Genomic DNA, 15,675 nt, shown 5'->3' on the forward strand with positions numbered 1-15,675 from the left:
GTACTGCACAGCTGTACCGGGAAGACGAGTCGTTACTGCAGTTTTACGTTATTATTTACATAGTTAATGTTGCATAAGCCTGTCCACTTCCTGTCCACCTCAATGGACAGGAAGTGGGTCAGTGGAGCTACCATTATTTTCATGTCCTTCCAGACAAAAAGACAAAATCTACAAATATTGTCTCTGTTTTTTTTACATGATCGCTCACATTAGCATTGTGCTAATTATAATGCATTCTGATTGGTCAGTGAGAGATGAGCTGCTGTCACACAAACACACTGATGAACCTCCACAACCATTTACTTAAAGTGCTGACTCAGGGTTAACAACTCACACTAACACACTGATGGAAACACAAATGGTGGGTGTCATGTGATGTGTGACATCACAACGATGATTGTGTGAATCTGAAGGAAGCAGCTACACTGACTCTGGACGACCCTGAGAGCGCCCCCTGGAAGCTGTGAGCGGAAGTTGTCCATTTTAGAAACGTCCTGGGTTTGTCCCTTTAGCATGTGTAGCTAGCATGACACTTTAGCACAAAGGAAACTAAATGGTAGCGTATCACGTGATGAGTGCTGTTAGCGAAGCTGCTACGTTGAAAGATATCTTGATTAGGAACTCACCTGCATGGGGAACTCTAGCGCCATCATCAGGACGACACTTGAATTTGTCGGAGAAGATGATACTTTCTAACCTGGAGTATTGGACCCCCCCACTGATGACATCACAGTTCATGCTGCATTTGATTCCGGCTGGGACTTCTAAACACTCAGAACCTGATGTGACGGAAAACCTCCGTCAACCTTGATCACTTGATGAGTTTCCCTTTACATTTTACTTTGGAAACATTTTCAAACTTGACCACATAACCGCTCTGGTACAATGGGCTAGTGAGCTGAGGCGGGTTCCTCATGAAGGTGGTCATGTGACGATCAGCGAGGGCCACGTTGTGACCGTAAAGACAAAAAGCACGACATTGTGTTGACGTCATCGTTTCAAACGTCAGTTTCCAGCGTCCAGACTGAAACGGGACCAGCAGCATTTACACTTCTCTGTTGTATCTGTGGTGGAGAAGACTTTTAAAATGAGGGCGTGGTCGTGTGGCGTCGCGGTGCACCGGAGCTTCCTGGACAGAACGAGGCTGAGACACAAGCCCCTCCCACACAGTTGTATTACCAGGTAGCAGGTCACCTAGATAACAAATTACTTCACTGTTCGTCCACACCAACAATAACATAGGGTTAGAGTTCAGTATTTATACTTATCAATGCCCCGCCCCCCTCACTGTCATGACATCATGGACGTGTCCCCACAGGGTCATCAGGTGTCCAGGGTTCAGCAGGACTCGTCCACACAGCCCGTCACAGGCTCAATGTAGGTCTTCACCTCCGTCCTCTTGTGTCGTTGGTGTTTCTTCCACCACGTGGCGTGGTCGCCTCTGGGATCCGGTGTGGCATGGTCGCCTCTGGGATCCAGTGTTTCCTGCTAACGTGGAGATTTGTTCCTGTTTCTCAATAATCTGAAACTTTTATAACATTTTACAAAACAAACATACTTTGTATCTGTGACTGTTTTTATAGTTGACGACTTTATTCCTGATTTTTAAATCACGACAAAGTGAATTTCAATTTTAGTTTGTGTCGTTATATGTTGTGGCCGCTGTGATTGGTCAGGTTCGGGTTAACCCTCTCCTCCTCCATGTTCGCTGGTGGGACATGGGCCAAACAAAAAGTCGAAGTAGAAGTTAAATGAATGTTTGAGAGGTTTCAGGTCGTTCTCATCTCACTCGTTTTTCTGGTCAGTTTGGTTTGAATCAGTTGATGATATACAAACAGGCTGAGACGTGATGATTGACAGATGAGACGGAACATCACGACTTTAAAACATTGCTGCTGAAATCATTTCACATTAGGTTTGAGAAATGTTCCCGGTTTAACCTTTGACACATTTCTATGGTGGTCCGTGTGACGAGCCGCTGGTTGAGATCTGATGCATCCTGGGAAATGGCTCTTTGGCTCCAGTGTTCGCAGACTTGAAACTGAACGTACAAACTGCTCGAAGATCTTTGTTGGAGCAGTGACGGAGGATTAGAACCAATCAAATGTGAGGGTTATGTTTTTTATTTATCGAAAGGTAACTTCAGATTATAGAGAAAAAGAAGAAAATCAAACCTGAGAACACGAGGTTTGACCTCCACAGTTTTATTCATAATAACATGAATGTTCTTATTTTCTCAAAGCTCTAATCCTCCGTCTCCAGCGTGACGGCCCGCTCTCCTCACACTGAGCTTTCTTTAGTCCAACTGCCCAGTGAGGACATCAGCAGAGAGGCAGAGTCTCCACCTCCCCTGTCCGTCCCCTTCCGCTGCTCGTGAGCCAATCAGAGAGCCCGCAGGAGGACTGAGCACAGGAAGCTGACTGGCTGCGGCCAGCGAGTCCAGGAGACGGTCTGGACGTCTTTCAGGGAGTCCAGGAGACGGTCTGGACGTCTTTCAGGGAGTCCAGGAGACGGTCTGGACGTCTTTCAGGGAGTCCAGGAGACGGTCTGGACGTCTTTCAGGGAGTCCAGTCCAGGAGACGGTCTGGAGGTCTTTCAGGGAGTCCAGTCCAGGAGACGGTCTGGAGGTCTTTCAGGGAGTCCAGTCCAGGAGACGGTCTGGACGTCTTTCAGGGAGTCCAGGAGACGGTCTGGACGTCTTTCAGGGAGTCCAGGAGACGGTCTGGAGGTCTTTCAGGGAGTCCAGGAGACGGTCTGGACGTCTTTCAGGGAGTCCAGTCCAGGAGACGGTCTGGAGGTCTTTCAGGGAGTCCAGGAGACGGTCTGGACGTCTTTCAGGGAGCCGATCAGCATCCGCAGAAAAAGAAAAACACAAAGGAAAGAAAACTGGAGGGAAGAAAAGAGTGAATGAAAGAGGAGGTCACGCTCTGTTCATCAAACAAGTTTCCAACACGATAGCTTCTTTCTCCCGAGAGGAAACCGGTGGCACTTACACGGTCTCAGGCTCCAGTGCTACGTCTGGGACTCTACCGCCCCCGTCTGGCGGCTGCAGGCAGGACTCCTCTCCCTTAGTGTCGGGCTGATCTCCTCCTCAGGGTCGTAGTAATAAAACTTCTTCAGGTAGACGATCAGAGGCCTGAGGAGAGAGGCAGCATGGGTAAAGGAGGACGGAATCTGCCCCCTGGTGTCTGGCTGCAGCAAACTAAAAAATCGAAGTAGACGTTAAAGATGGTGTCTGTCTTCAGGTCGTTCTTATCTCACTGATGCTGGGACCTAGTGAACGATAGCAGGTCCCACATGTGTATCCTGAGACTGAAGACAGAGGACAGCGTCCAGAACTCAGTCTCCCAGGGTCCTTCACACTGAGGTGTGAGACCCGCCCCTGGACACAACGTCCTGCTAGACCAATTAAATCACACTTCCCCCTCTGCTCTCTTTCTTTCTTAAGAAGTGTATCGCTCGCTCTTCTTTTCACTTCTCCTCCATCTCTCTCTCTCTTCTGCTCATCTGGGAGACGTCTTCTGTCCTCATGCAGGTCTGAAGCAGTGGTGACATCCTGCCTCAGGACTTCAGAACACATAAGTCTGACCAGGTTCACAGCAACTGGATCCAAAAGCAGGATCCCCCCCCCATGATTGACAGCTGAGACTGATGCATGATTGGTCGAGTGCATACTGCAGCCAACCACCAGGGGGAGCAACGTCCATCTCCGTGTGCAGGTGCTGATTCATTGTGCTGCTCATTTTGCTTCTCAAATGATCTCATAATAATTTGATTTATAACCCTAGCCCATATGACAACAAATAAAGTTTTAAATGTGTGAACTCACGTGGGCAGCGGCAGCTCCTGGACGTGGTCGATGCGAACGAGCTGTCGGACGCAGAAGCGACAGAGATGCTGCAAAGACTTCACGCTGCTGAACCTGGAGACTGGAGACAAGAGCTGGACCGGAGTCGGGGGCAGACCTGAGAGAGACACACACACACACTTTTCGTTCCAAAGTGCAGACAGGCGAGGACAGAAGGTGTCAGGTGATTGGTTTACCAGGGACTCTGGAGCGCAGGAAGTAGAGGAACTTCCCGTTCTTGGAGTGCATGATGGCTCTTTCTATGAACTCAACCACAGAGTGACAACGATCCTCAAACTTAGGATGACACCACAGACTGAAGGTTCCTGAAGGAAACACATCAAACTCAGCTGACGCTTGTCAAATTCATGTTCACTCTGTGTGGGTCTGTGTTGTGTTACCTCTGTAGTGCTCCATGCGTGTGTGGTGTGTGACTCCCTGCGACCTGAAGCTCAGACTCAGGATGTATCGAGGATCTGAACTGTCTCGAACCAGAAACGATCCGTCAGCTTTCCCCTTCAGCTTCATCTCTGCGTCCTCCCAGTTCATTGGCCCCCAGTACCAACCGCACTACACACACACACACACACACACACACACACACACACACACACACACACACACACACACACACACACACACACACACACACACACACACACACACACACACACACACACACACACACACACACACACAAAACCGATAAAACAAAAAAAAAGTGCTATAGGTAAATTACATTATTTTAAAATATTATGAATGAAATATCACTTAAGAAGACACATGTTGACCCCAGCGTGACCCCGGGCCGGGCCCTACCTTCTCCAGTTCTCTGAGGCTGGTGGCGAAGCGGCTGGCATCAGGTCGACTGAGGGGGCAGCGGGGGGTGAGGCGCGGGGGGGGCTGCTGCCTGTCGGGACGCAGGGGGACGGGCCGTGGTAAACCTCGGAGGAAAGAGTCTGAGCAGCATCACAACATGTGTTAGATCGGTCACATGACTTATGAAGGACATGCATGTGTCCATGTTCTCAACTCTGAACACAGCGGTCCAGTGTGTATGTGTGTGTGTGTCTCTGTGTGTGTGTGTGTGTGTGTGTGTTTGTGTCTCACCATTGAGGCTCAGGCTGTGCTGGATGGTGCTGAGGGAGGGGGGCAGGGCCAGCGGTCGGGGGGGAAGAGATTGCATGGACGTCCCCACACTTTGCTCGGTGAGTGTCTCCTGTTGAGGAGGACCGCCGAAATCATCTGGAGACCAACGAGAGAAACACACACCTGTTGGAGTCAGCTGACCTCTGACCTCAGAGTCACCTGACAGGAAGCAGGACAGAGGAGGTAAAGACAGGAAGCAAAAGAGGAAGAGGAAGTGAAGTACCGAGCAGACTGAGGCTCCGTCTGGGTGGGGGTGGGGGAGTTGGGGGATGAAGACAGTTTCCACCTCTCTGAGAAATGTCCACATCGACTAGAGACACTGTCTCACCTGGAGACACGGTCCAACAGGCAGAAGAAGAAGAAGAAGATGTTAAGCAGGGAAGTGAAAGTGGGAAATATTAGTGTTGAGCAGGACTCTAACACACACACACACACACACACACACACACACACACACACACACACACACACACACACACACACACACACACACACACACACACACACACACACACACACACACACACACACACACACACACACACACACACACACACACACACACACACACACACACTATGGAAATCATATTGTAGGATTTTGAATGAATTGGTAAATTCCTCAGTAAAATAAGTATGGCTCTCTCTGTACCTTCTTCTTTAAGAGGCTCCTCTGTCCTCCTCTCGTGTCTTTTATACTAATCCTGTTTGAACACTAGATCAGTATAAAAGACACCTGTCCACAACCTCCAACAGTCCCACTCCAAACTCCACTATGGACAAGACCAAGGACCTGTCAGACAACATTCATCAGAGGTTTACCTCAACTACGAGAGACCAAATGAGATGTTGAGGTTTTCACTCAACATCTCACGATACATGGCCCCATTCATTCTTCCCTTCACACGGATCAGTCGTCCTGGTCCCTTTGTAGAAAAACAGCCCCACAGAATGATGTCCCCCCCCCCATGCTTCCCAGTAGGTATGGGGTTCTTTGGATGCAACTCTGCATTCCTTCTCCCCCAAACACGACGAGGTGAGTTTTTACCAAAAAGTTCTATTTCGGTTTCATCTGACCATATGACATATGACATTCTCCCAATCCTCTTCTGGATCATCCAAATGCTCTCTAGCAAACTTCAGACGGGCTGGACATGTACTGGCTGAAGGGACACGTCTGGCACTGCAGGATTTGAGTCCCTGGCTGCATAGGGTGTTACTGATGGTGGTCTTTGTTACTTTGGTCCAGCTCTCTGCAGGTCATTCACTAGGTCCCCCCAGGTGGTTCTGGGATTTTTGTTCACCGTTCTTGTGATCATTTTGACCCCACGGGGTGACATCTTGCGTGGAGCCCCAGATCCAGGGAGATTATCAGTGGTCTTGTATGTCTTCCTTGTTCTAATAATTGCTCCAACAGTTGAGTTCTTCACACCAAGCTGCTTACCTATTGCAGATGCAGTCTTCCCAGCCTGGTGCAGGTCTACAGTTTTGTTTCTGGTGTCCTCTGACAGCTCTTGGTCTTGTCCATAGTGGAGTTTGGAGTGGGACTGTTGGAGGTTGTGGACAGGTGTCTTTTATACTGATCTAGTGTTCAAACAGGATTAATACAGGTCACGAGAGGAGGACAGAGGAGCCTCTTAAAGAAGAAGGTACAGAGAGAGCCAGACATCTTGCTTGTAGGTGACCAAATACTTATTTTACTGAGGAATTTACCAATTCATTCAAAATCCTACAATATGATTTCCTGGATTCTTTCTCCCCATTTTGTCTCTAATAGTTGAAGTGAAGCATTGGTTGTTCAGTGGTAGAATTCTCGCCTGCCACGCGGGAGGCCCGGGTTCGATTCCCATTGGCTAAATATCTTTAGCCAATGATTTATAACTCAAGAGTGGGTGTATTGTTCGCTATGTCCATACAATCCTTGTAGTCTAAGGCAATTTGGTATTGGTTCTGTCCTTTGTGTTACACCCCACCCCGTTCACTCCGCTCTGCTTCGGCCAATCAGCTCGTTGCTCCCTCACTGCGAGCTAAACAATCATCAAAAACACGACTGTTTTCCGTCCTGGCTCCTGATTGGTGGAATGAGCTCCCCATTGACATCCGGACATCAGAAAGTCTACACATCTTCCGCCGAAAACTAAAAACATACCTCTTCCGACTTTACCTTGAATAAATTAAAAAATAAAAAAAAAACAACAACTTTTTGAAACTAACACTTTAGTAGCACTTAAATGGCTCTTACTTATAGCACTTTGTAGTTTTGCTTTATTTGAAGAAATTGTATTTTCTTGATTCTTGTCGTCCTTGGTATGTACCCTCGGGTTTGAATGCACTTATTGTGAGTCGCTTTGGATAAAAGCGTCAGCTAAATGAAATGTAATGTAATATAATGTAAAAGTGTACCTATGATGAAAATTACTCTCATCGTTTTAAGTGGGAGAACTTGCCCAATTGGTGGCTGACTAAATACTTTTTTTCCCCAGAGTATGTATATATATATATATAAATATGAGACTATAAAACATCTCAAATACATAACGAAACAGAAACTTTCAGTCAGGATTTAAACATCACAGATAACAGCTCTCCACCGGTAGCGACAAAAAGCCCAGTAATTCGCCTCATGGTCCAGCAGAGGGCGCTAACTCTCAGTGAAGCAAGTCAGCAATGTCATGTTGTTGCTCAGTAAATAACAATAATCTTATTAATAGAAACTTTCAAAACATCTGTTACATAGTGCTTCATAAAGAGGACAAATAAAAACCAGAACAAATACATTAAAGACAAAAGATCAAATAAACCTCAATTAAGAAAAGGATAAACCAAACATAAAGGAAGGACAATCAAAAAGAAACTGTGTTTTTAGGACGCTAACAAATCGTCCTGAGCCAAAGAATCACGACATCACAGCATCGTTCATAGACTACAAGGTCAATTCTGTCTGTATAAAACACCCCCCCCCACTCACCAGTGAACGCAGGAGTGAAGGTCACTGGAGAGAAGGCACTGGGAGGTCTGGACACCTGCAGCCTGACGGACACACAGAGGACATTTCATCTTCATCAGACTAGATGATTATAAAACAAACAGGCATAGACTGACTCCTGATTGGTCAATTGACCGAATGGGCTGGGCAGCAAATGGCAACACAAGATGTCCTCTTTATATACAGTCACTGATCATCTTTATACAGACGTGGACAAAATTGTTGGTACCTCCCGTTGAAGAAAGAAAAACCCACAATGGTCACTGAAATAACTTGAAACTGACAAAAGAAATAACAAATACAAATGTACTAAAAATTAACTATTTAAAATCAGACATTGCTTTTGAATTGTGGTTCAACAGAATCATTTCTAAAAACCAACTAATGAAAATGGCCTGAACAAAAATGATGGTACCCCTAGAAAAGTTTGAAAATAATTTGACCAGAAGGACATGTTAAAGTGAGGTGTGTCTTCTAATTAGCATCGCAGGTGTCTTCAAACTTGGAATCAGTCAGTCGGCCTATTTCCAGGGTGAGAAGTGGTCCCTGTGCTGTTTGGTGTCATGCTGTGCACCACACTGAAGATGGACCACAGGAGGCTAAGGACAGAGTTGTGTCAGGAGATTAGAAGTTTTTATGGACAAGCGTGTTAAAGGTCAAGGCTATGAGACCATCTCCAAGCAGCTTGATGTCCCTGTGACTACAGTTGCACACATTATTCAGAAGTGTAACCTCCCTGGACGAGGCCGCATGAGGAACAGTGATGACAAAATGAAGAGACGGATAATACGAGTGGTAACCAAAGAGCCCAGAACAACTTCCAAAGAGATTAGAGGTGAACTCCAAGGTCAAGGTCCACCAGTGTCAGATCACATCATCTGTCACTGTTTGAGCTGAAGTGGACTTCATGGAAGACGCCCTAGGAGGACGCTAAATTATAAAAAAGAGATTGGAATTTGCCATAATGCATATTGAGCCACAGAGCTTCTGGGAGAATGTCCTTTGGACAGAGGATACGGAACGGGAGCTTGCTGGCAAGTCCCACGAGCTCTATGTTCACAGATGCAAAAATGAATCAGACAAAGAAAAGAACTCTGTACCTAGAGTGAAACATGGAGGAGGCTCGCTCATGTTGGGGCTGCTTTGCTGCGTCTGACACAGGGTGTCATGAATCTGTGCAGGGGACAATGGAAACTCAAGACTATCAAGACATTCTGGAGTGAAATGTGCTGCCCAGTGCCACAAAGCTGGGTCTCAGGTCAGTGGTCCTCCAACAGGATAATGACCCAAAGCACTCAGCTACAAACACCAGAGACCGGCTAAGACAGGGTACATGCAGCCATCCTGAGATTAAATTCAATAAATGAAGACCTTTTACAAGACCCTTCTAATGTTTCAAGACCCCAGCGCCACTAGGAGCTGCACCCGGTCACATCAGCGACACTATAGAGTTTGAGAGTGAAAAATGAAGTTTGCCAGAACTTCTATGTAGCACTGTATCTACACAACAGAATTCAGATAGACCAGGAGGGAATAAAGCTCAAAAAAGAAATTGAGTTACTAAGCCAAAAGGCACAATTTATTTATAACAATAACATGCTCACTCACTCACTCACTCACACAACAGTGTTTCCCTCAGGGTTTGTAGAGATCATGGTGGATGGACCCTCTTGGAAGAGGATATATATATTTTAAAGTAAAGATGCATCAATCTGTTCCACTTTGAGTAACAGATTAAGAGGCTAGATTGAAATTAATATGGCAGTCAGAATCTACTGGTGGTGTGAGAAACACTGCACAGACACACTGAGCAGTAAATGGTTCAGTCAACTCTGCAATAGGCACTTTTATAATACTTTAAATAATAAAACTATTTTGCAGATCGTAACGCCGCCCGAGCCCCGCCCCCGCTTGAATGCCAGGTATGTTTTTGTTTCGCTGTTGAGGACTAGAATAAATGAATTCACAAACTTTTAACAAATATGCTATTCACATCAAAAAACCTCTGTAAGCAATTTTATTTAGTTGCTTTTTGTGGAAGGTTGAGGTGTACTTCCTGTGGTAAGCCGGGTGTTGGTTGGGACTCTTGTTTTGAAGGGGGGTTCTAATGGAGGGGGGTGTTGTCGAGAGAGCAGTTTTGAAGTGTGACGGTAAATAGACGTGTGTGATGCCCTGATTCAATAACCATCTCTGGGGTCATGTTTCAGCTGAGGCCTCCTGACAGTATCAGACAGGGGTCGGCGACCTTTACTATCCAAAGAGCCATTTGACCCTCTTCCCCCAAATAACATGTGTCTGGAGCCGCAAAACATATTTGATAGTTTTTTGCATTTATTAAATTATATATCATCAATAAAAACTTGACATTTTATTGCTATTTTTACCTGTTACAAAAAAGGGAAACACAGAACTCTCATGAGGACAATAAAATACACGTGTAGGCCTCCTCTGAAATAAATGAAACACAGAACTTTTCTTTTTCTGCTCATCTCCAGCTGGGTACTTTTCAGCAGATGCTATGGTGCTCGCTCTGGAAATGTCTTTAAACATCACATTTTTTGTTGTTTGCTAATTCCTCGCCACACATCAAGCATACAGGTCCGACAGCATCGTGGGCAGAGAAAGCAAATTAATCTGAATTAAACTATTAAACTATTTTCCTCCCAGACTTCCCTTGTTGGGGATTTATCCCTGGTTAGTTTACCGAGGCCGGGGGTCTGTAAGAGCAGCACTGGACTATTCTGATGTGGCCTTCTATGAGCCCTGATCTAAATCCTGTTGAACATCTGGAAGGAGCTGAAACATGCAGTCTGGAGAAGACCTCCTTCCAACCGGAGACCACTGGAGCAGCCTGCTCAGCTGTCTCACTGACAGCTACAGGAATCGATTGACGGCCCAGAAGCTTGTGCAACAAAATATTAAGTTAAGGGAACCATCATTTTTGTCCAGTTCATTTCATTAGTTTGTTTTTTGAAATGATTCTTTTGAACCACAATTCAAAAGCAATGTCTGATTTCCATTAATTCATTTGCTTTTGTCAGTTTCAAGTTATTTCAGTGAATATTGTTGGTTTTTCTTTCTTTAATGGAAGGTACCAACAATTCTGTCCACATCTGTAAAGAGTCAGTGATCATCTTTATATACAGTCAGTGATGGTCTATACAGTCAGTGATGGTCTATACAGTCAGTGATGGTCTATACAGTCAGTGATGGTCTATACACAGTCAGTGATGGTCTATACACAGTCAGTGATCGTCTATGTATACAGTCAGTGATCATCTATACACAGTCAGTGATGGTCTATACACAGTCAGTGATCGTCTATGTATACAGTCAGTGATGGTCTATACACAGTCAGTGATGGTCTATACACAGTCAGTGATCGTCTATGTACACAGTCAGTGATGGTCTATACACAGTCAGTGATCGTCTATGTACACAGTCAGTGATGGTCTATACACAGTCAGTGATCGTCTATATATACAGTCAGTGATGGTCTATACACAGTCAGTGATCGTCTATATATACAGTCAGTGATCATCTTTATATACAGTCAGTGATGGTCTATATACAGTCAGTGATCATCTATATATACAGTCAGTGATGGTCTATATACAGTCAGTGATCGTCTATATATACAGTCAGTGATGGTCTATATACACAGTCAGTGATGGTCTATATACAGTCAGTGATGGTCTATACACAGTCAGTGATGGTCTATACACAGTCAGTGATGGTCTATACAGTCAGTGATGGTCTATACACAGTCAGTGATGGTCTATACACAGTCAGTGATGGTCTATACAGTCAGTGATGGTCTATACAGTCAGTGATGGTCTATACAGTCAGTGATGGTCTATATACACAGTCAGTGATCGTCTATGTACACAGTCAGTGATGGTCTATACAGTCAGTGATGGTCTATACACAGTCAGTGATCGTCTATGTACACAGTCAGTGATGGTCTATACACAGTCAGTGATGGTCTATACACAGTCAGTGATGGTCTATACACAGTCAGTGATGGTCTATACAGTCAGTGATGGTCTATACACAGTCAGTGATGGTCTATACACAGTGAATGGACGTTCTCAGTCCATGAAGCTCATGCCCTTGTTATCAGTGTACAGCACCATGTTAACCGGCTCCGGGGTGGATTGGAGATCAGCACAGGATTAACGTGATCTTGATAATTGTCGAGCTGCTGAAAACATAATGTTAATGTTGTGGTTTTGATTTGAATATGAAGGTGGGGCCTTGTGGACACCACACGAGCAGTATGGAAAAATGCTTTTTATTTTGTCTGTTGTGTGTTACATCTGAAGATGAATCACTAACGTGACCTTTGTGACCTCAATGTTTGAGTAAATGAACATTCAATATGGACGTGGATCAGGTGTGAGTTACCTGTGGTCCTGCTCCGTGCTGCAGGTGGACCCCCACACGTCCAGCAGACTCCCCCCGGACGAGGTGGACGAGGCCAGCGAAAGCCTCTTGTCCAGCAGCCCCCCCGACCCCCCGTTGGAACTCTTGGTTCTAAACAGTTTGCTGAGTCGGACCTTCAGCGACCCCCCTTTTCTTGACTTGCTCCGCGATGTGTTCTCCCCCTCTCTTACTCCTCCTCCCCCCTCCCCCTTCAGGACCACTAAAGGGGAGGCAGATCGACCCACTCCCCCCGAGGCCACGCCGAGTTTGGGGGTGGCCGAGCGGCTCTGGGGCTGGGAGCGGGAGTGATGCTGATGCTTTGGCCGGTGGTTTGGTTCAGGGTTGGTGGCCAGGAGTGGCTCCAGCCAGACTTGCAGACCCCCAGGGGTTGCATGGGCCTGTGGGAGGCTGGGTGGGTATGGACAGGGGGGGTCAGTGGTGCTGACGTCCGCTGTGGACCGGCAGTTATGATCGGTGCAGACCCCCGCCTCCTCCGCCAGTCTGTGGACCTGCCGCATCAGCCCACTCAGAGTCCCACCTGAGAACACAGGCCCCGCCCCCCCAGGCATCCCACCACCAACCAGCCCCCCCACCATCTCTCCTTTCTCACCACCCCCTCCCAGCCCCCCCACCTCCCCAGACCCCAGACCTTCAAGGACCAGCAGGGCGTCGCTGCTATCCCTCGGGTCCTCACCGGGCCCGATGCCGGCCGAACCCGAGTCCAGGACACTGTGACAGGAGCAGCGAGTAAGTGGAGGCACCATGTCCTCTCCTCCACCACCCTCGCCCAGCTGACCCAGCCTTCGGGCCAGAACCAGGACAGGGTCCCTCCCGCCATTGGAGCACATTTTCCTGGGATCCAGCAGCCCCAGACGCAAGGCTTGATCCAGCAGGCCTGGGGGCCATTTAGCGAATGCATCTGTCAGCAGGCGGTGTCGATGGCACAGGACTGACCCGGGCTCAGAGTCCAGAGCCGGGACGCCCCGCTGAGGAGTCCCATCTGACCCTTTGGACAGTCTGAGGACCGGATGCCACTGGAGGAGCTGCAGGTCCTCCTCTGTGGATGGGATACAGTGTGAATTCTGGTCTTTACCCCCTCCGGGTCCAGGGCCGGCTGTTGTGCTACCGGGACCGGTTCCTGATACGGACTCGAGATGCTGTCTCTCCGCCTCCTCCTGCAGGAACCTCGGTGACGGCTGCTCCAGCCCGCACTCCAGGATCTGGTCTCCTGACCGCAGCAGGTTCTGAAACACCATCAGCTGCCCCCCCAAGCCGTGCTGCACCGGGAAGTCCACGAACCTCTGCGTCGCTACGGCTTCTGGCGGAGGAGGGGACAGCGGAGCCTGCGTCAAGACCAACCCGCCGTCCTGCTCGCCTTTACCGGGGAGCGGCGAGCTGTAGTGCGGGGAGACAGAGCCGAGGCCTGCCGAGGGGCCACCGTGGTGTCCCAGCGCCGCTTTAACGGGCCCGAACCCGCCGCTTCCGGACATCAGGTGGTCGGGCTCGTCCAGCCGGTCGAACTCTGCCGCGGACACGAGCCTCATGAGGACAAAGTCCGGGGACATGTCCTGCTGCGCGTCGGTCATGTTGTCAGGCTAACGTTAGCCGCGCTTACATAACACCGACATGAATCGACGGCTGCGGAGCTAACGGCGGCATCCTCCCGCCGAGCGGACCGGGAGCCCGGCGGAGCAGCGTCCGGCCCGCTTGGTGACGGCTCCGCTGAAGGACGTCAGAACACGAACAGACATGAGAGACCTGCCCGGGGCCGCCGCTCGGTAACATCAGCTAGCTGTTAGCTGCTAGCAGTTAGCCTCCTACCGACGCTGCCACCGGTCAGACGACACGGACGAGCCGGAGAAGGGGCGCGCGGCGCGGGAGCGCAGCGAGTCACGAGTGTTGACTGAACGGAGGCGCGTGCAGAACGTGACAGCTCAACACCGATACCGGAGACACGACCGGAAGTGTCCTTCAGCTGGTCCGCAGTTATCAACATAAACAAGCGATCGTACAAACAGGAACGATGAAGCAGTGGTTTCAGTCATCAGGTTCAATCCAGGTTTAATCCAGGTTTAATCCAGGTTAACTTCAGGTTTAATCCGGGTTAACTTCAAGTTTAATCCAGGTTCAATCCAGGTTAACATCAAGTTTAATCCAGGTTTAATCCAGGTCAACTTCAGTTTTAATCAAGGTTAATTTCTGGTGTAATCCAGGTTAATTTCAGGTTTAATTCAGGTCAACGTCAGGTTTAATCCAGGTTAACTTCAGGTTTAATCCAGGTTAATTTCTTGTATAATCCAGGTTAATTTCTTGTGTAATCCAGGTTAACTTCAGGTTTAATCCAGGTTAACTTCAGTTTTAATCCAGGTTAATTTCTGGTGTAATCCAGGTTAATTTCAGGTTTAATTCAGGTCAACGTCAGGTTTAATCCAGGTTAACTTCAGGTTTAATCCAGGTTAATTTCCTGTGTAATCCAGGTTAATTTCTTTTGTAATCCAGGTTAACTTCAGGTTTAATCCGGGTGTAATCCAGGTTAATTTTAGGTTTAATCCAGGTTAATTTCTGGTTTAATCCAGGTTAATTTCTGGTGTAATCCAGGTTAACTTCAGGTTTAATCCAGGTTAATTTCAGGTTTAATCCGGGTGTAATCCAGGTTAATTTCTGGTTTAATCCAGGTTAACTTCAGGTTTAATCCAGGTTAATTTTAGGTGTAATCCAGGTTAATTTTAGGTTTAATCCAGGTTAATTTCTGGTTTAATCCAGGTTAATTTCAGGTTTAATCCAGGTTAATTTTAGGTGTAATCCAGGTTAATTTTAGGTTTAATCCAGGTTAACTTCAGGTTTAATCCAGGTTAACTTTAGAGTTTTCAGTCCTACGAAGCTCGTTCATTTGTTATCGGAGTAAATCACCATGGTCCAATCAGCTCCTTTGAACCATGACATCATGTTCTCAGAGGATCTGAGGGGCTGGTGTGGTTCGAGTTCCTGAGGAGAACCAGGGTCTTCAGAGACCCACAAGATCCTCTGAGCTCCTCTGAGGAGCTTCTGAAAGATCTAGATTCTCCTCAGAGGATAAACCTCTGTTGGCTGCTGGAGCCCAAAAGAACCAGCCTGACCAGTAAAGTGCTCCCAGTCCCACAGACTGCATCTGCTTCACTTACTGGTACTGATGTACTGGGAGGGCTGGCAGAGGAGAACCTCACATACTTTACTACTCTGATCCTCTACAAATAGTTTTCATGTTCACCCTGTGACCTCAACCTTTATTC

At 47.4% G+C, this 15,675-nt stretch overlaps 1 protein-coding gene across 3 annotated transcripts; it reads right to left on the minus strand.

Moving 5' to 3' along the window:
• Positions 1 to 2,107: 2,107 nt before the first annotated feature.
• LOC133971493 (uncharacterized) lies at positions 2,108 to 14,328 on the minus strand. 3 transcript variants are annotated; one of them, XM_062408869.1, is made up of 10 exons: positions 12,389 to 14,328; positions 7,964 to 8,025; positions 5,220 to 5,324; positions 4,958 to 5,119; positions 4,667 to 4,806; positions 4,249 to 4,417; positions 4,045 to 4,173; positions 3,830 to 3,965; positions 2,994 to 3,136; positions 2,108 to 2,886 (listed from the first exon to the last, which is right to left on the minus strand). In XM_062408869.1, exons 1-9 carry the CDS (start codon positions 13,990 to 13,992, stop codon positions 3,013 to 3,015), a joined length of 2,631 nt encoding a protein of 876 aa, XP_062264853.1. In that variant the 5' UTR covers positions 13,993 to 14,328; the 3' UTR covers positions 2,108 to 2,886; positions 2,994 to 3,012. The 3 variants fall into 3 exon arrangements, with proteins under 3 accessions (XP_062264853.1, XP_062264855.1, XP_062264856.1); XM_062408871.1 differs by having other exon boundaries at positions 4,958 to 5,092; positions 12,389 to 14,325; XM_062408872.1 differs by lacking the exon at positions 5,220 to 5,324 and having other exon boundaries at positions 4,958 to 5,092; positions 12,389 to 14,321.
• Positions 14,329 to 15,675: the final 1,347 nt, after the last annotated feature.

This window comes from Platichthys flesus, chromosome 16 (assembly GCF_949316205.1).
Source record: "Platichthys flesus chromosome 16, fPlaFle2.1, whole genome shotgun sequence".
NCBI classification, from domain to species: domain Eukaryota; kingdom Metazoa; phylum Chordata; class Actinopteri; order Pleuronectiformes; family Pleuronectidae; genus Platichthys; species Platichthys flesus.

What these genes read in the sequence shown, in the direction of transcription:
- LOC133971493 (XM_062408869.1), bottom strand. Translation starts at nt 13,992, where the DNA reads ATGACCGACGCGCAGCAGGACATGTCCCCGGACTTTGTCCTCATGAGG. An exon ending in ACGGAGCCTCAGTCTGCTCG is followed by an intron (nt 5,120 to 5,219) that starts GTACTTCACTTC and finishes TGACTCCAACAG; the next exon opens with GTGTGTGTTTCTCTCGTTGG. An exon ending in ACGCATGGAGCACTACAGAG is followed by an intron (nt 4,174 to 4,248) that starts GTAACACAACAC and finishes TGTTTCCTTCAG; the next exon opens with GAACCTTCAGTCTGTGGTGT.